Genomic DNA, 22,136 nt, shown 5'->3' with positions numbered 1-22,136 from the left:
TTATGAGTTGTATACCATCGCTTTATACACATATAAAAAAATGTACATTACGCCCATTTGTATGTATACAGTACAACTTCTCCTGTTCCGTTAATTAGTAACAGTCAAAAAAATTGTTAAATAGGAAATGAGGAAAAAGGGACTGTTAGCAATAATAGAAGGTTTAATATATGGAGATTTCTTTGCACCTTCTCTGGAGCTACAATATGAATGTTAACTGTGTTTAAGTGTTTTAGTTTAGATATTATAATTTTCTTGTGTTTGCCACATTAATGTACTATTGTATCTAAATTATTTAACAAATACTATACTTATCATTTAGCACATATATATATATATATTGTATGTACTTTTTTCAACCGATATGTGATATATATATATATATATATATATACATATATATATATATATATATATATATATAGTGTGTATCTAAACGTCTCTGCTAATAATTAATTAATTAAATTTCGAAGATTGACTTAAATGCATTTCAGTTTTTTGGATAGTTTTTTGGAATATAACTTTATGAGGTGTGTATTATAACTTAACCCTCTGTGCATGAAGTTTTGTCACTGCATGTTTTCTGTGATATAGAAAAATGTAGAATGAATATGTAGTATGGAATACAGAAAGAAAGATGATTATGCGACTGGTTTTTGTGGACTTATATGTAGAGATTTAGCTCACTGCTATAATATCTGGATTTAATATTAGGAGAATTTGCCTCTAGAATACCCAAACCCATTCCCAGTTATAAGCTGTATTTGTTCAAGAAAGTAAGAGAAGCATAGGCTTGTATGTGTTCTAGGTGTATCATCTCCAGTGGTGTGCTCAGTTCTGTACCATTCTGCTAGGAGTCATGCTTATATGTACCTATCTTGGTGATGGGACACCCCAGGGGGCAGGAGCTACCCCCAGTTTCCAATGCCCTCCTATTTCTCTTCCACCTCTCTGTCACAAGTCTCTTACCCCTGGACTTCTGCCTACCTTTTGCAGGAGGCTCCAGCACACTTACTAATCAGTAGGCATTTCCAGGAGGTATCCCAGAAAAAAGTTAACAGGAGGAGTCTAAAAGTCAGTACCCTGCTAAACTTGGTCTGATTGTGAAAAAAAATTCTTTCCTTCCAACTCAAGTTACAATACACTACAGCCCTGCTGCTTCTCCTGCTGCTGCCACTGCCTGCAAGGAACCTGACACACTTACCATTAAAGGGGATTTTGCTTTCTACTGAAGGTAGAAGGCAAAGAAAACATCTGGAGACTGTGAAGGAAGCATCTTTAAAGAATAGTGCCAAGATTTTTGCCTTCTCCAACAGAGACAAGAATAACCAACACAACTTTCTTATCTACCAGGTGTATGGGACATACATAATTGAAACACTGCACTGAACTCTTAAAGGTAAATTCAACTTGCTTTTAAATCATTATATATATATATATATATATATATATATATATATATATATATATATATATATATTTCATATAAAATCACTTTGTAAATACCCCTAAATGATATAAGTTTATTACTAATATAAGTTTATTACTAGATCTATGTTTATGTGTGCATATGCATATATATATACATATAACATAAATATTATGGTATTCTGCCAGCAATACGTTATTGTATATTGTTTGTTATGTCTTTTTTATGATTTGTTTTTTCTTTAGTTGTGTTTTAGTTATTATATATATTTATGTATGACTATATTGATTCCAAAGGCTGGAGACCTTTTGCTGATGTGAAATGTTACAGATGTGGCTACTGTAGTGGCAGATCTGCTAGCTGAGCTCCCTTGGATGGATATACACAGTGCTGTACTCAGCCAAAATCCACAAGTAGAGCTATTGGACAGTATCACCCTGCAGGCGCCCAAATAATTGCATCCCTTCCTCCTTCTCAGTAGAGTTAATAAGCTGGCTTCATCATGGCTTATTGTGTGACATGTCTGTCTTTAATATGCTGGGTCCCTGCTTATTCTTGATGTAGGAAACTTTTTTTTAAGAAACTAAATTTTACAAGTTCAGGAAAAGGCACTAGTCCTTAAATGAACCCATGAGCTGCTGAACAAATCATGCATGAATTCGATTTCACATCTTCTATGTTTATTGACAGCATGTCATATATTTATTGATAGCTTTTACCTGATTTTAGTTTAGTGTATTATTATTGGGAATAGCGGTGAAATAGTTCATACAGCCTATTATTTGTCTCAAATACACATATCCACTCCAGTAATTTACCATCAGTGCTTAGAATAGTGCAGCTACTATTGGGTCACTAGAAATAGTACAGGTTATGGGCGCCATGCTATTACCCTTAATTATTTGATAATTTCGTATATATTAACATTAGGCATTTTATGAATTTTAGAGAGAAACCTCTCTGATTCATCTATGATTCTAAAGGGACTATGCATTAACATCTGTAATTTCTCTAGCCTTACTCTGGTTAAGAATAGAATAATCTTCCTGCAGACATATACCTGTAATTTATTATACATTAGTGCTTCGGCTCAGTTACATTGGGCAAAATGTCTTATCATTTATAAAGATACATTTCATATATGCTGTAAATTCTCCAGTGGCTATAATTAGGCATTGACAGCACATATACAGTAGGAAAGACTTAAGTGTCACATTTTTCCTAGCTGAAAAAAAAAAACCTGAAGGGTGGATACTGGAAAAAGTTAGATCTGACTTACTATTGGCTGAATTGAAAATACATATTTTTATCCAAGTATAGGTGTGTGGATAAGGAGGGGTTCCAAAAGGGAGGTAGTTGCAGGAAAGCTGGTAACATACTTAAAACCAGGACTGTCTGTCAAAATTTCCATTTTTCTCCCCCTGTTGGGTTTGTCGGGTTTCCTGTAAGCTCAAGATTCCAGTTAAATCTGAATCAGAGCATCTATTAGCTCTGTGCAGAGAGGGCATTTAATATGGAAAGTCAGGGTGTGCGTTTATTTTAAGATCGGTTGGAAATAGAACAGGGAAAAGAAAATAAATATTGATGGATAACTATTACACATTTCCCAAAAAATATATATTATATTTGAAAACTCAGAAATTAAGAATGTAGGTGAAGGGGTGTGTAATAGCTAGGGGTAAAAAAATGCATAGGACTAAAACTCCCATCAGTTTTAACCAACTAACCAAAAAATCAGAGGCTACCATACATAAACCAGTATGGTTTAAAATGAATTCTTAAATAAAGAAGTCTCTTCATCTTGACCAAGCTTGGAATTTTTGTTTCAGTATGGATAGGATGGATAGAATTTATTAGAATTATTTGTTAATTAAAGATTGTATTGATATATCTCCCTCAGATGTGGAGCTGCTATATTTGGATTTCCTCATTCATTTTAGATGAAGCACCATTCAATAGATGCACTACTTGGGTTTATGTTTTATTTGAATTTAGCTCTTTCCACAAACCTCCCTCCCTGTTACGTCTTGCTGCGTTGGAGAAAGTTTTTTTTTTCCTTTTTTTTTTTTTTTTTTTTTTTTTTTAACCACAAGATGACGCCAGCCTACTCCTTACATCTCCTCCCCTGTCCTCCTCCCTACTAAACAAACCAGACTCTGTCTATGATGGTCCAACGTTTAACCAGCAACAAAAGCTGTGTTCATCTACCTCTCTTGGACCGCATAATTTGTGCCAGCACTAGGCTACTGAGGGCCCATAGAAAAGCCAAGAAAAGTAAAGTTTGTTTTACTGTGAGAAAGAGAAGGAGAAACAGAGAATCGGAGAAATGTGACCGTCATAAAGGAGGAAAATGGATTCATTGCAGTTACAGAAATCTTGAAAGTTTACTTTTTAGAAATTACTGACTTCTTCTGCAAGTCAGAACAGCCAGCTAGTGTATGAATGATAGGCAGGATACATGAATCTCGCTTTATGCTTGCTCAAAGGACTCACAGTGCTGGTCAATTTTGGTATTCTGCCTTATGAATGTATGCATGTTGGTGTTTAATCATGGAATGATGTAAATAGAACGTCAACTATGTTGAGGCAATAATAGAGTAAATAAACCATTCCATATAACGATCTGCAGAAGTTAATTTTAGATCACAGAATTCTTCCATTCAGTTTGAAATCCGTCCACTTCCATTCAGCGTTTAACAAACATAAAGCCGAAAACTAAAAACCGCTAATTTAAACATGCCTTTTTAAATATGATAGTATAAAGATTTTTTCTAATTAAAATGCAAAAGTCTATATGTGGATGTACGCCAACAATAGTTTTCAGTAATCAAGAAAAGCGGGATTACATTTGTAATGAGTCAAAATCAGTATAGTACTTAACTCTCAAAGGGTTAAATCAGTTTTTTGGAATTTGGTGGATGTAGCTTATTTCACACACCATTACCTGGATTTAAATCCCCGGCAATCTAACAACTAAAAAAAAGAGTATCCAGAGCTCTGGAAGTGGGATGTATGGCAACAGATGTTGGAATTGATCAGTAGCTTTAAGTTATCATGGGATTTCCCAAATCATATTGCTCTAGGGTTAAAAATAATATAATTGACATTATCTAGATTTTTAAATATATGTCAAATCATTTGATACAGTGTACAGGACAATCTGGAAAGAGTCCTAGATCACGAGCGCACGTACAGTTTATACTGTCCCCTTCCCCATGCCCCAAAATAGAGATGCCATTGCTGACTTGCTTGGGTTCAGGTCATGCAGGAGGTTACACAAATTGCCAATGTAAGTCATTTGCATCATTGACAAAATAGATTGACATTGTATTTCATACAGAGTGCCCAACATATAGTTGTGACTAATGGAAGTCATAACCACTTTGATCAGATGGTATACTGTCAGTCTTAACGGGAATGACTTGAATGAATACTTTATTATGCAGCAAAACATAGTTTATTGCGAAAAAAATGCATTTAGTAAGTTGAATGTCTCTGACATCGCGTGATTTCATTTACCGCCTCCGTATTGGTTCACGTGTGCAACAAATTACCAGAAAATAGATTTTAGACCATCAAAATAGCTAAAATGTAAAGAGCCAAAAAAGCTTCTTTATACTTATATTTACTGGTGATTTTTTATTACATTCATTGACTTTTTACATTGTTTTATCCCCCACAGGCCAACAACGTTCAATAATGGGGTCACCAGTGGTCCTTTTTTAAAAATATCTCTAACTTTGGAGGGAATATTGCAATGTTACTATTATTATTATTTAATGCTTGGTTTGTGATAAACACACTTTAAGGTTTATTTAATACCTAAGAAAAACCTAAATCAGCAACTAACTGGCCATACATTATTTACCAACTGGATAAGGGTAATGTATTGCTCATGCCTTTCACACCCAATGAGTTTATTAGTCTAAGGAGTTTAATGAGAATTAGTCTGCTCCACTTGTCATCTCAAGGAGCAGTTGTTCAGCAGGGTATGCAGATGAGCAAAGGTTGTACACAATCACAGAACTGCCACATATACATTGTATTCGGATTTGTTTTAAGAGCCATGGAAGTATAGGATTGTTTCTTATGCCAACATACAGGCATCCTGGAGTTTAACAGGAAGATGGGAAAAGACTTTCCTATGACCTTACTTGAGATCACAGGCTTATCAAGGCATCCACTATGGGGCTTGTGTATTGTTTTAGTAGCAGTTCTGTTTTGGGGATTACTACCTCTAGTAGCTGCCCCACAGAGACATAACATGAAGTCAAAGGTATACTAATGAGAAAAGTTGACATAAAGGATATTTTCACAGTTGTCTCCCAGTTAAATGCCCAAAAACTCAAAATAGAAATTGATTCACCCTTCTTACTAGAAAAATCCAGCTTGATTACCATTAGCCACATAACAGAATTTAAAATAAAAGCAGTTGCCTAGGGCTTCAGTAGATCTATGGGTACCCATTCAGTGGATATGGGGAGAGGCCCCATAGATGACATAGATCTGCCACAATGATACAAAATGGCCTAGGAATTTCTAGAGAAAACCTTCAGCTATGTAATAACTTTTTAAAATCTATTCACTAGGACCAAAACAGCTCAATCCAAGATGGATACATCTGGTGAAGTGGGTACAGGTGTGGATAGGGACAAGCCTTTACCATGTTTTTTGACTACATGTGTGACATATTGAAAGCTATTTATTTATCTGAGTAAGACAATGTATCACACAAACAGTCCTCCATTTTGGAAAAATCAATCATAAGGTTTTATAAATTAGAAAAAAGCTTTTACTTGAGGGAGCTTGTTATAAAATCATACAACCAGCATTGTTCTGTGGCAGGAGTGTCAAAAACCAACATTTTTAAAGGTCCTAGAAGCCAGAAGTTTTAGCATTTTTGCTATAATGAGTACACTTCTGGTGGTGGTTTAAAATAAATATAGTGAATGGTCTTTTTCTGTGTATTTACCACAGAACAAACAAATGCATAGAATAAGGTAGCAGCAGCAGCAGCACTGCACAACAAGAATGTTCCAAGTCAGAATAGTCAGAGAACTGTATGTTTTATTTTGGCAGAACTTCGCAGCTAAAACGGTTTCATTTATAGTGAAGCCTCTGTATTTATGCTTAGTCTCAAATTAATGCAGGAAAGGAAGTGTTGGAATGCCAGTTCTTCAATGGAAAGACCAATGTCTGGATGAATAGAGAGAGTCTGTGAAACAGAGAATATAACGTCTTTACCGAGAGGAAGACTTCATATGAACCCCTTTGTTGCCACAAAGTAGATCAGTGTCTCAAGATGAATGTACTATCTCACACCAGGAGGGTTAAGCTATAAAATGACTATTCCTCACAGGAAATATTGATTTTTTTTGTAATAGTGCTTATTCCATCAATTAACTCTTGTATTTGAAAAACAGAACTAAATAACAGAACTCCTGTTTGCTTACCACTTGGATTAGTACCTTGCATCCCTCCAGCTGGTGTGTGACTGCGCCAATTGATGATTGAAACTGGTAGGACTAAGGTTCAATATAATTTGGTGGGGCACAGTTGGCAAATTCTGACCTAACACTTACAGGACATCTAATGAATGGATATCCTTATATAGTTTTTCCAAAAAAAATCCTTAATTACTCATAGGACACTCATAGTACACCCCGCATAAAGCATCTTTTATCTTAACAGGATGTCCTTTCTTTCTAATGAACTATAGAGGCTTACCAACTTCCCAAGAGAAATATTTTTGAAAACACTATTTTTTTTAAACACATGTATGAGGACAAACCTGGCCAATTCATTTAAGATTCAACACCAATGACCTTATTGGAACATCATTGAGCAAGTGAACACAACACTGAGTGACTCATGTGTGTTGGTACCTTTTGGTTTTGAAACATAAGGCTTGGTCCTTCTGAATGAATTCATGAGGTTAAACATTTTTAAAAGAGTGAACATCTTAATAAATATTCCACCACAGTGACAAAAGCATTAGTTTTGTTTTTCAGTTTACTGGGTGAATTAACAATGTACCTCAAACGTGTTTCTCTTTTGGTGGATATGAGTGTTTCACAGTGTTCTACAACCATAAAGATTGTGATAATATGTATAGAACAGTGGACGTGTTAATAAATTGAATTAACTGAATGAATGTGCCTGACAAGTAACATTAGCTGCGTATTGCAAAACGTCAAAGTCATAGCTTCATGAGCTAGCATTTAAATGTAGTAAATACATTGGTTTTCCCAAAAATCACATTTTGCATTTGAGTTGATTAAATAAACATTTGATGAAAATAGTGTTCAGAATAAAAAAAGCTTTTATATGATTACTCATACCTATTACGCTGCTCCACCAACTCCATCAAGTTACTTGTGGGGGGTAAAGAAATGAGCTTACAATCTACAATATTGAGATGGGAAGGAGACTGATCCTCTCAAATGACTCACTTGATCTCATAGTCATCTGTGGCTGAATAAGTATATATTAACAGTCCATCATTACTCGTGATTTACAAGACTGGAGAAAGAAAACATGGGATTGAAGAACAAGTTACCAATTACTTCGGAAATAAATACCATATTCTCTTGTATATTGTTTCAAACCATGTAATCAGAACCAAAAGTATGTTGCCACCGAATGAATAAAACCTCAGTTTTGTAACTTCATAATGCATTACAAAAAGGTCTTACATTGAAGTCATTGCGTTGCTATACTGTGGTAATGTAAACCAGATTTCCATTAGGTAAGAGAAGGCATTATTATCTCATAGAAACGTGTGGGGGCCTGGCAAGGACAGAAACCAAGATTAATTGTGCGTAAATACTTCAGGGGGCGAACATTTCCTTCCTCTAGGAAACATTTAGCAAAAGGACACATTATCTATCTCAGTTCATAGCATTTACTATACAACTGTTGAAGCTTTCCACCATCAGTGGTAGAGCTGCTAATCCAGTGGGAGTTTTGCAACTGGTCTTTTTACAACAACATTAACTCAAATGATCATTTCAGACATTATCAGTGTTACATATTCACGAAATAGGAAAAGTCATTTCTAAGATGCAGGGCTAGGAAAGGGGGCAGAATGAGCAGTTATTCATATACCCAAGCTAACCTTAGGGGACTAAAGTGACAATCCCTTGTTATACTGGAAGACATAGGGAATATCTCCTTGACCCTGCCTGATATATACATTATTAAGACCAGTTTGATGTTCATCTAATATATAAAATCCCCTAAAGTGAAATAAAATATAGCATTTAGGTACATTAAGGGACTCAACAATATTCAGGAATTAAGTATGTTTAAGAGCTCTAGAATTAGCGGCTAATGGGTCAGGCTCGAAATGAGTAATGATTGGAACAACTTAGAACAAGATAGTGAATACACATAAAATTAGGGATAAACAGTAAAACCAGTATTGAAACAGATAAATACAGTGTAAGAGTGAAGTGGGTGCAGCGACGAATACTAAATAAAGTGTGACACAACTAGAATGACCAATCGACCTTCCTCTCCTTGCCATAGTGTCTAAGTAATATGCATGTATGAAAGGGTTTGGTGGTTTATAGAGCCGCACTTAATGAATGAGGATCTGCAAGTAGTTAGATGAACAATGTAGTATAATTAGGTGGTTCTGAAATCTGTGACTCTGGAAGCACATCAAGAAAGGGTCTGATCATGATTTAAGGATCCACTGAGAAGATTCACTATGAAAGCACTGGCAGCATAACTATACCATGTGTTTTCATTGGAATCAGTAGTCTTACCTGCAGTAGTGCATATTCATTTACATTTCAAAAAAAAAAAAAAAAAAAAGAAACCCACACAGGGGATTTAAACATTTCCCCTAAATAATTATTATAATAATTAATTTTGAGTTAATATTTATTTTGATTCATTGATATCACTGATTTCTATTTTAAGATTAACCTGTCATCGATATTCTGTTTCTGAAATAATGGTCAACTTGTAGGTTTTGTACTCATCAGCTCTCCAACAGAGTAACAGTGACCTGTTCCTTCAGTACAGTAATATGCTTTGAAATAAAATACTGAATACCTAGTATTTAATGTGAATGTAATTGTAATTTAAATGTAATTTAATGTAAATGGATATGGTTCTTTATTTTTGTTCACTATTGCAGTGTAATGATAATCTTTAAATAACCAGGGCCGGCCGAAGACTTAACGCCGCCTGGGGCGAAGTTTAAAACGCCGCCCCCCCCGCCGACCCCGGGGGGGGGTGGCGAAGTTTAAAACGCCGACGCTGGGGGGGGCGAAGTTTAAAACGCCCCCCCCGCCGACGCCGGGGGGGGGCGAAGTTTAAAACGCCGCCCCCCCTGCCGAGGGGGGGCATTTTAAACTTCGCCGACGCCATAATCTACGATCCCCCCCCCCGGTACTTACCTTTAAACAGTCCTGCGGCGAGTCTCCCTGCTCTGCCACGGTGCCGGCTTGTAATGCTGAGCGCCGGAAATTGACGTCACTTCCGGCGCTCTGCATTACAAGCCGGCACCGGGACCGAACAGGGAGACTCGCCGCAGAGGAGAGAGAGAGAGGGGCGCCAAGCGGGTAAGCGAAAACCACTCGGTGCCCCTCTCTCTCTCTCTCCTCCGCTTCAAGAAAACAAAAAAAAAGCGCTTGGGGCGGCAAACTGCCGCCCCTTCTAAAGTGCCGCCTGGGGCAATTGCCCCAGTCTGCCCCATTATAGGGCCGGCCCTGTAAATAACACTTTACTTTGTGTCTTGCCTGCTAACATACTGATCATAATTGTGTACCCTTAAATAGATTGGACTTATTGGACTTCACCAAAACTTTATAAAATAATACTAAAATGGCCAAATGGCTCATTCATCTAATTTGAGCCATCTTTGCTTTTTTTAAAGTATCTTATTTAGAAATGTAGGGGTTAGGGTATAAACAGTGATTTTGTTGCTAATTGGTAAAAATGAGTCAATCTCCCCAGTTACTGTTGGAATCATAGTAATGATTACGCCGGTTTTAATTATTTGCAGTAACCTACTAAGGTTGTCCTAAAATTTCCTAAAAGTACATTTTACACGATTGCTTTAAAGAATCATTACTACATAGAAAGCTTTCCCAGAGTCAAATGTAAGATGGCACTAACCCCTTTCATAACAGTAAGGACCGGGCTTAGCCCATTTACAGAGTTACTGCAATTATTACTAGTTTATGTTGAAAATATAATATCAGTGTTGAGTAAATATACCACTGTACGCGCTGAAATAACCCCTCTTAAATTAAATCCTTAAACATCCTTGAGAAATGTTCCTCCTTCCATTATATCTCTAGATACTATATATGAATCATGAAGACCATGTGTTGGCCAACTTGGGCAACAAATCTACAGTGCTTGGGAAACATGCCTATTCTAAAAACCTTTAGTTAGTAAACTCCTTTAAAATTATCACATCAGTTTTGTTTTTCAGTAACAACTTCTGTTCTCCTCTTCATCAATCATGACCTTGAAATTAGTCTTAAGTAGCACCACATTACTTTTATACAACCATAGTTGCTTTAGCATGTCAAATAATGAATTACATAGATTTTAAACTTCTTGAATGACATCCAATTCAACTTAAATCTGCATGTTGTAAGGAGAAATTGATAGCTGAAATTTCCTGAAATCATTAAACTTGCATCATGTAATCACCTAATTCAATACGCAAAATTGAAACACCTGGTATATTTTTATATTAGTGCTTTAAATTACATTTATTATTGCCTTATGATTTATCCTAGATAGATAGATAGATAGATAGATAGATAGATAGATAGATAGATAGATAGATAGGCCGATAGATAGATAGATAGAGATAGATAGATAGATAGATGATAGATAGATAGATAGATAGATAGATAGATAGATAGATAGATAGATAGATAGATAGATAGGAGGTCAGAAACATGTTTTTTTCTAGAGATATATAAGCAGTTAAATATAATAATTACAGTCAGTATTTAATATATATTTTTCAACCATATCATGTGTGTCCAATTCTGTAAATAAATGTTTAATTGTTAAAGGCACAGTCTGGTGTCCCAAATAGCTGCACCAATGATCTCAAAGTACTTAATTATGCATTCTTTATCTCCCCCTTCAAAGACCCCCTGAAAATCTCATGCACCCCAGTGTCAGAACTGGCTAAAGGTGGACACATGCACACTGGCTTTCAGCCAAACACGTCTCGGGCAAGCCAAGGAGCCGGAGAATGGGGAAATAGTGCAAATGTATAGGGAGTATTCCTTTATGCATTTCCCAACAAATATAGGGTGTACAATGACATATGCATTATGGAACATATGATTGCTAGAGTGTACCTTTAAATTTCCACTGCTCTTGATGTATTCTTACAAATTATTTATCCATTATTCACTCCTTAAAAAAACCTTTTATTCAATTTTCCAATAGAGTAGCATGTACCACACTGGATGCTTAAAAACACACACTAAGCGACAAGGGTATAAATATGTTTTCATTATTGTGAAATGTTCTGCTGAAAGCAGACAGAAAGTCAAATTGAAGGAGCCTACTGGTAATCATCGATTTACCCAACATTGCCACGTTTCATCATGAGCGAGTTTGAAAAGGCCGTATTGTACAGACCTGCCAGCAAAATTCATTCTGGCAAACAGGGATCCAGCTTCAAATGAATACAGTGCTTCTCTTTCAGAGGCTTGAGCCGGAGCACAGAGTGCAATTTGCTGTGCAATAAAGCTGCAAAAATATCAAATATTATTCTGTCCACATATCTCAGCGTAAAAAGTTTATATTTGGTGTTTGACGGGAATACTTCAATTTTAGTTGCTTTCTAGGTTTCTCTGAGATTAGATTTAATTTTAATATATTCTATTTTAGATTTCCATTTTTTTATCACTCTTGATAAAAGGGTAAAAATGTCTACCTTATCTTGAACCACAAATATAAATGCAGAATAGTTTAACCTTTAAATATGTGCATCATGGAATTCATACAAAATAGAAGAATTCAGAGGCAAAACAATCGGATAATCTTGTAGCAGGAGGTTACAGAGAATCGTTACAATATTTTACCATATTGTCCAATAAACATTTTTCTTACTTGAAGGTACGTGTACCAAAACACAATTGCTCTAAACCCCATCTTCTAAAATATTTCTGATAGCATCTGATATAATTTTATAAAATCTGGAAAATATGTACGTTGCCTAATTGTTTATATGTTTTATATATGTTATATATGTTATGTGGTGGTTATATCGAAAAGACGACAGAGAATGCTCTATGCCCATCCGCCAATTTAAGCATAAGAGACTGTGTAAGTCAAAATCCAGTATATCGTCTATACCAAAAGTAAATTGCAAGTAAATTGTCCCCTCGACAGGATATTCTATAGGTGGACGTCACATTTGCTTAACTGTGCGCAAAGGTTGTAAATTCCTTTCAGGGTCCCCTTGTAATTTTGATCCATTTGTGAAACATAGCACTATTTCTAGTACTAATAATCCTTATTTCTATTATTTTCCTATTGTCAGCTTGCGAGCGGGATCCTCTTTGCCTATCAGTTTGTCTTAGCCTATCAGTTATAGTTTTGTTGTACCTCTTAAGAAGCACTGCATTAATTGTTGGCATTATATAAATAAAGGATAATAATAATAATAATAATTTGGCATTTACGTAATAATTTCTCGAGCAGCCCTCCATAGACAGTGTTACTGTTTTGGTCTCTTGTGTCTTGTGTATACCCTACAGTACATTATATCCATAAAATAAAGAAAAACTATTTTCTCATGTTTTTACTTGCTTTTTCTTGTTTTTTTTTGAAACAGGTAAACTATGACCACTTTACTCTTAGTGTTTGTGTGTTTGCGAGTCATCGCTGCAGCAATTTCTGTAGAGATTCCAGGTAAGTGACTTTTTAGACCCTTTTCTAATATTTATCCCGCTGAGTGACACGTGGAGGCAATACCTGATATATTTACCAAGTGGGGCACTGCCATAAACACATCACTACACCGTATTTAAGGCAATGGCAGATTCATTCCCCATTGCTTTCTGAATGACAATATAGTAATTTATTATATATTCTCTGTGCAAAAACATTTTTTGTTAATAAAAAAGAAAATTTACTTTTTTCTTGCAATCTTCTACAAAGAACGATATCGTCAGTTTAAAATGTAAAAGCAGATGTGTTATTTGGGGTTTTGCATGAACATATGCTGTAATTAAGCAGTCCCTGATAATATATGATTCATAATACATAATAGAAAATAGTATATTAAGCTTGTTTAAGAAGCAATTCATAATTATTTCACCATACTTATTGAGCATTAAAAAATCGTGATGCCTAAGCAACGTTTTGTTTGAATGGCTAGATTCATTGTATTTATTGTAAATGTATTTCCGTACATATGATTATTTATATTTTTCAGTGCTTTAGTATGGCACAGTTTGCGGCGCTGTAGAGAATGTAGGCCTTTATAAATCAAATAAAGCAATAATTAGAGGATAGAAATTGATTGCGCGTTAAACAAAAAGTCCCATCAATACATACCTGCTTCTTTACTAAAATATAAATGCATATTAATAATTAATATCTAGATATATTACATTGCCAACTAAAATATTTAGCATACTGCATACAATAATTGCTGTGAACAAGGGATCAATTCATTTATATATACACATTGGATATAATGTTGGAACGATCTAATAAATGTAACTGTGCTTTTAACATCATAAATAGATGTTTCCCATGAAGAGATAGGCCTATTCAAACTAGCTACAGCTAAATCTGCTATATCTTAGTTATATTTGGATAAAAAGTTCATATTTTTCCATAATATGTGAAAAATAACCTTGATTAATTTTTGAACGATGAGTAAAGAGTAATAAAGACAATGGAAATGTCTCAGTAAGGCTACTTGCTTGTTGACAAATATCACTAAACCACCACCGGCTTTATAGCGTGGGTTGACATGAGCATAGGTCAAAATGGTACACATTTTTCACACATTTTGAAAGTGCAGTGTAGGTAATGATTTAGCAACAAGGTTTGTCTGTTTTTAACAGCCTTACCCTACTAAATATTTTACCACTTAGGTCTTTATAACAAATAAAATCTTGAGTTTTATTGAGTTTTATCTGTGTGTTTATTTGACTTATACTTGTTTTGTAACCTGCAGACCATGGTAACGCACTGAGTGTGAGTATACCAACAGAGTCACCCTTGAGTGTCCAGCTTGGACAACCCCTAACCATTCCCTGCTATTACATCAATGCCTTGGAACATTTGACTGTGGCCCCCTCAACGGCACCTTTAACACCAAGGATCAAGTGGAGCAGACATAACAAGGGACGGGAGACTGTTCTGCTGGTGGCCACCGATGGCCATGTTCGTATAAATGATGCGTACAAAGATCGGATTTCTATGCCAAACTACCCAATGATCCCTACTGATATTTCCCTGGAAATTGCAAACCTGCTATCTGCAGATACAGGAATCTACCGCTGTGAAGTGATGCATGGAATTGAGGACAGTCAGGACACAATAGAGGTTAATGTGAAAGGTAATCGCTCTAATGCTTTGCACTTTAACAAATGACATATTTAATGTTGAAAGAGAGGACAATATGAAAAAAACAAAAATGTCACAAAAGACAAAAAAAAAACAATTTGAAGGCAAGGTCCCAAATTTGCACTCTTAACCCAATATTAATTTTTGATGATGGGGGATGGGTTTAATATTGTTTTAAGACCCAGTGTTTTCTAATCTGTTAAATCACTGTTGTCTGACAGGAGGCCCACATGCTGGACATGAATACCTGAGAGCTTTCAGGGTATGACAGCCTGGAGACTTTACCTACTTCTCCATGCAGAAGTTAGGCGAGAGTAGAGCCATGCATGAGTAGTTGGGGTGAGCGCTGGGAAATGGCCAGAACTGGGTAGAATTGGGTAGAGTTAGATACCACCCTCAAACCAGAGTGCAAAGTCTGTTCCTAAGGGCTGGTAATAAGCTGTGATATCTGTAGCATCTGGGGCAGGTATGGATTTACAGCCCTGAAGAGATAGGTTTGAACTATGTGATTTCCAGCGCTGACACAGCCCAGGGCCACACTTGATTGATGACCTAGTTCTTTTGAGGAACCCACTTACAAAAGTCACTCTTTGCATGAGCACTTCGTAGGCTACTATTATAGAGTACATCTGACATATCTTCATATTAAAGGCACTTGTTTAATAGAGTTTGCTCACTCATGTTCTATTTTTCAGGGATTGTTTTCCACTACAGAGCAATTTCTACCAGATACACTTTGAACTTTGAGAACGCCAAAAAAGCCTGTATTCAGAACAGTGCAACCATAGCTACTCCGGAGCAGCTTCACGCAGCATATGATGATGGTTATCACCAATGTGATGCTGGTTGGCTCTCAGATCAGACTGTTCGGTAAACATCAGTGTTTTCTGTATTATCCATATTTAAATTTAGTAATTTTGTTGTCTGTCTAATTGCAATTTTTACTTTTGGAATCTCAAGTATTGCAGAATTTCCGTGAAATCCCTTTAACAGTATATGTTTTAACTACAATTATAGAGTTAAATATGGAACACATTTGATTCATATACATGCAGTAGTACATTAGTTATTTAAAACTCCCAGCTCAATGAATAACGTGTACATATCTCGCAATAACCCATACTACGTGCAAACCAAATGCAAAATGACTGCAGATTATACATGCGATTCCTGTTTTATGCACTTTCCCCAACATTTTAAACAGTTATCCCATCCATGATCCACGCGAAGCCTGCTATGGTGACAAAGACATATTTCCAGGAGTGAGAACGTATGGTGTTAGAGAGACAGATGAAACATATGATGTCTACTGCTTTGCCGAGGAAATGCAAGGTATCCTTAACTTTTTTCTGTGCATGGTTTTGGATTTCTACAAATACATATGTCTGGCTGCTACATTAACAACCAAATGACGTCTGTTCTTCTATGTTACTAAATATTGCACTTGATGCACATTCCACTTTAGTTTGTTCAACTCTTTAAGCATTACCATTGAAATTGCCGTTTTAGGTGAAGTGTTTTATGCAACATCTCCTGAAAAGTTCACCTTCCAAGAAGCAGAACAGCAATGCCAAAGACTTGGTGCCAGGCTGGCCACCACTGGGGAGTTATATTTGGCATGGCAGACTGGCATGGATGTCTGCAGTGCAGGTTGGCTTGGAGATCGCAGCGTTAGATACCCTATATCCATAGCACGTCCAAATTGTGGTGGAAACCTAGTCGGAGTAAGAACGGTTTATCTTCACCCCAACCAGACTGGATATCCTGATCCACTGTCTCGTTACGATGCAATCTGCTATAATGGTTAGTAATACTGGCTTTTCATTTGTTAGTTTAATTGCATTTAGATATGTTTTATTTTGCGGGTTTCTCTATTTCTGCTGATTGCTTGCATTCATTGAATAATTGGGGTGGTTAATCTCTTTTGAAGCATATGTAAAAAAAATAAGTAGTTTTGGTATCTCGATATAATTATTGAGTAAAAAGATCACAGACTCCAATACACCATCCCTTGTATGAAAAAAAAAACTACAAAACAAACAATGCATACTGTACACACCTTATAATCATATTTCAAAAATATACCTTGATTTTAAGATAAATGAAACAATAATATTGGGGCAAAGGATAAGAATGAGGTGAACTCTGAAACATAAAGATATTTTGTAATGTATGTTATAATTTAGCAGCACCACTAAATACGGGAAGAAATTGTTATATAGTAAGGGATAATTTAACTATTCTTTCTTTAACCAATCACTCTTTCTTTAATAACTTCTCCGTTGCTTGGCCATGTGACTTTTTTTTAGGTGTGCCTGTTATGACCTCTTTTATTCGATTTAACAGATGATGCTGACAACATCACCATTCAAACAGTAACCCAGCCAGGGCTGGAGATCATCCTACAGCGCAATGCAAGCGAAGTGGAAGCCCGTGGAAGTATTGCTACACTGGAACAGGTGGACTTTACTCTAACACCTTCTGAAGAGGGGTTCACAGCTACTCCAGAGCTGGTTTCAACAGAGGGCTTCCTTGAAAATGTTACAGAAGAAGGCATCCAGTTGTGGCTGGAAAATGTTACTGCTCTCCCTACTCTAGAAGCCACTGCAACAGCAGAAGATGTGACCGCCTTACCAGAGATAACTGCAACGGCTGGGGAAGTTGAAATAATTCCTGCAACTGCTGTTGTTGAAGTTGGAAAACCCGTTTCTGAGTCTGGTGAGTACTACTCAAATGGGGAGATTGTCATTCGGGTTGTACATAAGCCAATTATTAAGACTCTATTGTAGAAATGTAGGGGTTCCAGTATTATATAGAGCCACATCCCAAGGCCTGTAATGCTGAAGTGGTTGCTTATATGTGCATTTAATGATGAATGCAAAGAACACGGCCAACTCCAAATTTCCGTCTGCCCAACAATATTTAAACAAACTAGTTATGTTTCATGTTGAACGTATTAATGCTCCAATTTATTTAGGTCAGGTGTATTAGGCTTCCTATTTCATGCATACAGACATTATTTTTTTCCAATTTGTTTGTTTTAATGGGTGAAGGGTATTATTTACTCACCTTTTTGTGCCTTTACATTACAAACAAGAAACATAAACCCCTTCATTCCTTCCCATTGTAGTGGGAGGTGTCTTTAAAAGCCCTGGGGCTCTTGATACACTATACGTGAATTTTATAAGGAAAGTTGTTTTTTAAATCTTTTCTAGCATTGCGTAAGTTTTTTGGTGGTAATAAGAGTCTTTATCAGCCTTCCTGTATACAGGTTATACAGCAAGCCAAAGGGAAGTTGGTCACTAACCTCCATAGTATTGTTTTTTGAAAAGGTGTTGTGTTTCATTATCGTGCTGGATCCAGTCGATACTCCCTCAATTTCACTCAGGCCAAACAGGCCTGTCTGGACAACAATGCTGTTATCGCCAGCCCTGCTCAACTACAAGCTGCCTATGAAGCTGGATTCGATCAATGTGACGCTGGATGGATATCAGACCAAAGTGTCAGGTACAACATAGATGGTTTTATTGCAATGGAGTCGTGAGCATCCACAGAACGTTTTCTAGATGGGCTAAAGCAAAGAACATAGTAATGGGTATTTGTGTTTCCTCTCTGATCACAAAAAAAGCCCAAATAATAAAGAGGACCTCTTGTCCACCTTGGTCCCAAAGTCCAGTTGTAGCCACAACTCTGGTTCATGACAGCCAGGGCGGTATAGCCTGTAAACCCTTTTTAAATTTTTGATTTTTTTACCATGACAATTTGGGCCTAGGGGAACCTGGGTAAATCTAACCCTGATTACAGTACGTACTGGAAATTCCACTGCACAGAGTTTTTTGCAAGGTGCCTCTGCAAATTATCAGAGTGTATTTTTATAATATTGTTCTGCTTGTTTCACCATTTTGTGGTGACACAGCACTCCTTTGTGCCAAGGGGTGTTTGGAATTTAAATTCAACCTTGCTCTAAGAGCGGCTGAGCTATTTAAGTGATTACAGTATCTTGTTGCAAGTGCATAAACAGAATAATACATAGAAGACATAAACAGGAAGAATGGGAAAAATGGGTGATGCATGGTTCACTGTCAAAGTAACTCTGAACAGTATTGTGTCTAGAAATAATAACCCATAATTGTTAGTATTTCAAGTGGAGACATTTTTTCATAACATCCATACATCCTTAGAGGACAAAAAAAAATGTTTTTCTGCATTATAGATACCCAATCGTCAACCCTCGAGAAAACTGCAATGGTGACAAGAATGGATTTCCTGGGGTCCGTAACTATGGAGTGGTGAATCCTGAAGAAGTTTATGATGTGTATTGTTATATTGATTCTCTAAGAGGTATGTGATTCAACAACAATAACACAACAGGGATGCAAAATCAACAGAACCATGTTTGTGTGTCCTAGTGGTTGCTATGTTTTGTGTATCTCTTTAAGTATAATCTTCTGGGTAACTCAGTAATGGGCTGATTTAGCGCTGAAGAGGTAAAGAGTGTTTGTGGCACTGTTATTGTGTTTAGCATGGGTAGCAGGAGATCTGTTCCTCCATTCGCTTCTACATCGTGGGTCATCTACATGTCACATATCCTCAACTCTGTTAGTGAGCGATTGAACAGGTCAAAAAAACAAGAATGGCTCCAACCGTGCTTGGCTCATACAAGATCAAGGGGGATCCCCCCAAATAATTTTAATGAGGAACTGACTGAAAAAAACTTTAAACACAAACAAATATATACACACATGCACAACATTTACAGGATAACCCATAAGGGATGCACAGAAAGTAACCAGTCATCATATAAATGCTACTAGAGAACGCAATACACCCTCTGTGCAAATGCAATTCAAGCAGACAAAAAGTTTCACTTAGTGTTTTTGAATGGTATTCACTGAATTCTTGCTTTGTTTTGTGTACTTATTGGTCATTCATTTTCTAACAGCAACCCAGGAATCTGATTGCTTATGCTAGTGCCCCTAGAGGGCTGGGGGACTACAGGAGGGGATGGAAGGGAAGGCCATCCCACCTGACTAAGCCCGGGGAGTTCCCCAAGCTGTTCCACTAGCTGTCTCCGCAGCTGCCTTCCTTCACCACTTCCACTAGGCTCTCCAAATCTGACATGATGGAACAGCTAATCAGCTTCACTGTCCTAATTGAAAAAAAAGGAAGAGGGAGACCAAAATACCTGGGGTTTAAGTAGGGTGACAGCACCCACAGGCCACACCTAGAACCGAATCCTTGGCCCTCACCTATCATCATACCTGGGAACTCTCTGGGTTTGACCCAGAGAACTACGGGAGATGCACCACTTCTCCGGGTCCCGGGAGCAGGGTCTTGACAAGCCCATTTCCACTTTTAATTATAGTGTTCACGGCGATGTCAGCTGGAATGCCCACTGACATCAGCAGGAATGCCCCTGACATCAGCAAGACCACCCCCGACATCAGGGGGACAGCCCACTGATGTTAGTGGGCAGTCCTGGAGTAGTCCTGCAAGGGTAGGCTCCGTGTAGGCTCCGTGTAGGTTCCGTGTAGCTAGAGCACAGAAGTTCCCAGGTATGCCCATCATGCAGCCCTTGGCGTCTATGTGTCCTGGGGCATCATGTTATTATGCTAATTAATGAACAGCATATTTCCCTCTCCTCCGTGTCTTAAAGGGTTAAAAAAAAACAGCAAGATGGGCTGTGGTTATTATGTGTACTTAATACACACTTAAAACCCTTTTGCTTTGTTTTTAGGAAATAAAAGTGACTTAATTTGATTACGCTAAGCGCATCTCTCATTGCTTGTTCACAGATCATTAAGGAGAATGTAACTGGTTTTTGTGTGTAACCCCATTAGGAAATTGTTTCAGAATCTCTGTTGATCTGAAACACAGCATAATTTGTTCTTAGATTTATGATCAGCAATGAAATATGTTCAGCAAATCTGTGCAGCCTTGCAGTAGCTGTTTACATGAAAATACTTCTTTTAGTTTGATTGGGACTACACTAATTCAATTTCATATAAATCTGCTATTTTTATCAAACAAATTTAAGGTTTTTAGCATTAGGGTTTTGTACAGCAAAACCAATAAACGGGGTACATAAACAACAGAACATCCTCATGTTCAGACTGTGATTTTAAGGGCTCTCCTAATGAGATGATAAATAATCTGGACCAGATGTTTAAGTACAAAATATGAAATTTATATTTTTAGAACTTCTTCTCATACAGGATAGTTTTCTGTTTCCTCCATTAAGTGGATGCTACTGGCCAAGTTGCATCAATGAGAAGTATATATATATAAATGTAAAGGGAGAATACAGAATATTTATAGGTGTACAGAAAATTATGTTATTTAATTTTGCACGACACCAATATGCTCTTAGTATTCTGATAATGAAATACATATAAGGTGTAACATGCAGAATAATTTTAATGCTGGTCAAACGTGATGAGTTATTCTTCATTAATGCTGCTCTAGTGGTAAGGTTAGTTATTGACCTAAATTAACTGTTACATAAATAATTAATCACAATATTAATCTTTGCAGGTGAAGTGTTTTTTGCAACTAAACCAGATCAGTTCACTTTCCAAGAAGCAAAGGATTTTTGCGAGAGCAAGAATGCCACCTTAGCCTCAACTGGACAACTATATGGCGCCTGGAAAAATGGACTGCACAAGTGCAGGGCAGGCTGGCTAGCTGATGGAAGCATCCGTTACCCCATTGTGACACCACGTCGGGCTTGTGGGGGAGACCAGCCTGGAGTGAGAACAGTTTATGTTCATCCAAATCAAACAGGGTTCCCTGATCCCTTATCAAAACATCATGCTTTTTGCTTTAAAGGTAAGTTCTTTTGAAGGTACCAGGTATACATCTATAGAATGTTTTCACAGAACTTGGCTACAGATAGATAGATAGATAGATAGATAGATAGATAGATAGATAGATAGATAGATAGATAGATAGATAGATAGATAGATAGATAGATAGAGATGTAGATAGATAGATAGATAGATAGATAGATAGATAGAGATGTAGATAGATAGATAGATAGATAGATAGATAGATAGATAGATAGATAGATAGATAGATAGATAGATAGATAGATAGATAGATAGATAGCCAACCATGTTGAATGAAT

At 36.7% G+C, this 22,136-nt stretch overlaps 1 protein-coding gene across 2 annotated transcripts in view; it reads left to right on the top strand.

The window, feature by feature from the left end:
* Positions 1-939: 939 nt before the first annotated feature.
* Positions 940-22,136, top strand: part of ACAN (aggrecan) — a 38,456-nt gene continuing 17,259 nt past the window's right edge. The window contains exons 1-10 of one of the 2 annotated variants that reach the window (XM_053462388.1): positions 940-1,399; positions 13,263-13,339; positions 14,619-15,002; positions 15,706-15,880; positions 16,215-16,342; positions 16,520-16,813; positions 17,357-17,728; positions 18,343-18,517; positions 19,224-19,351; positions 21,545-21,838. In XM_053462388.1, coding sequence (XP_053318363.1) covers positions 13,270-13,339; positions 14,619-15,002; positions 15,706-15,880; positions 16,215-16,342; positions 16,520-16,813; positions 17,357-17,728; positions 18,343-18,517; positions 19,224-19,351; positions 21,545-21,838 — 2,020 coding nt within the window. In that variant the 5' untranslated portion in view covers positions 940-1,399; positions 13,263-13,269. The remainder of the gene's footprint in view (positions 1,400-13,262; positions 13,340-14,618; positions 15,003-15,705; positions 15,881-16,214; positions 16,343-16,519; positions 16,814-17,356; positions 17,729-18,342; positions 18,518-19,223; positions 19,352-21,544; positions 21,839-22,136) is intronic. The other variant, XM_053462389.1, reaches the window with a different exon arrangement.

This window comes from Spea bombifrons, chromosome 4 (genome assembly GCF_027358695.1).
Source record: "Spea bombifrons isolate aSpeBom1 chromosome 4, aSpeBom1.2.pri, whole genome shotgun sequence".
Lineage (NCBI taxonomy): Eukaryota > Metazoa > Chordata > Amphibia > Anura > Pelobatidae > Spea > Spea bombifrons.
The sequence above is the reverse complement of the archived record's forward strand: the minus strand, read 5'-3'. Positions and strand labels throughout refer to the sequence as shown.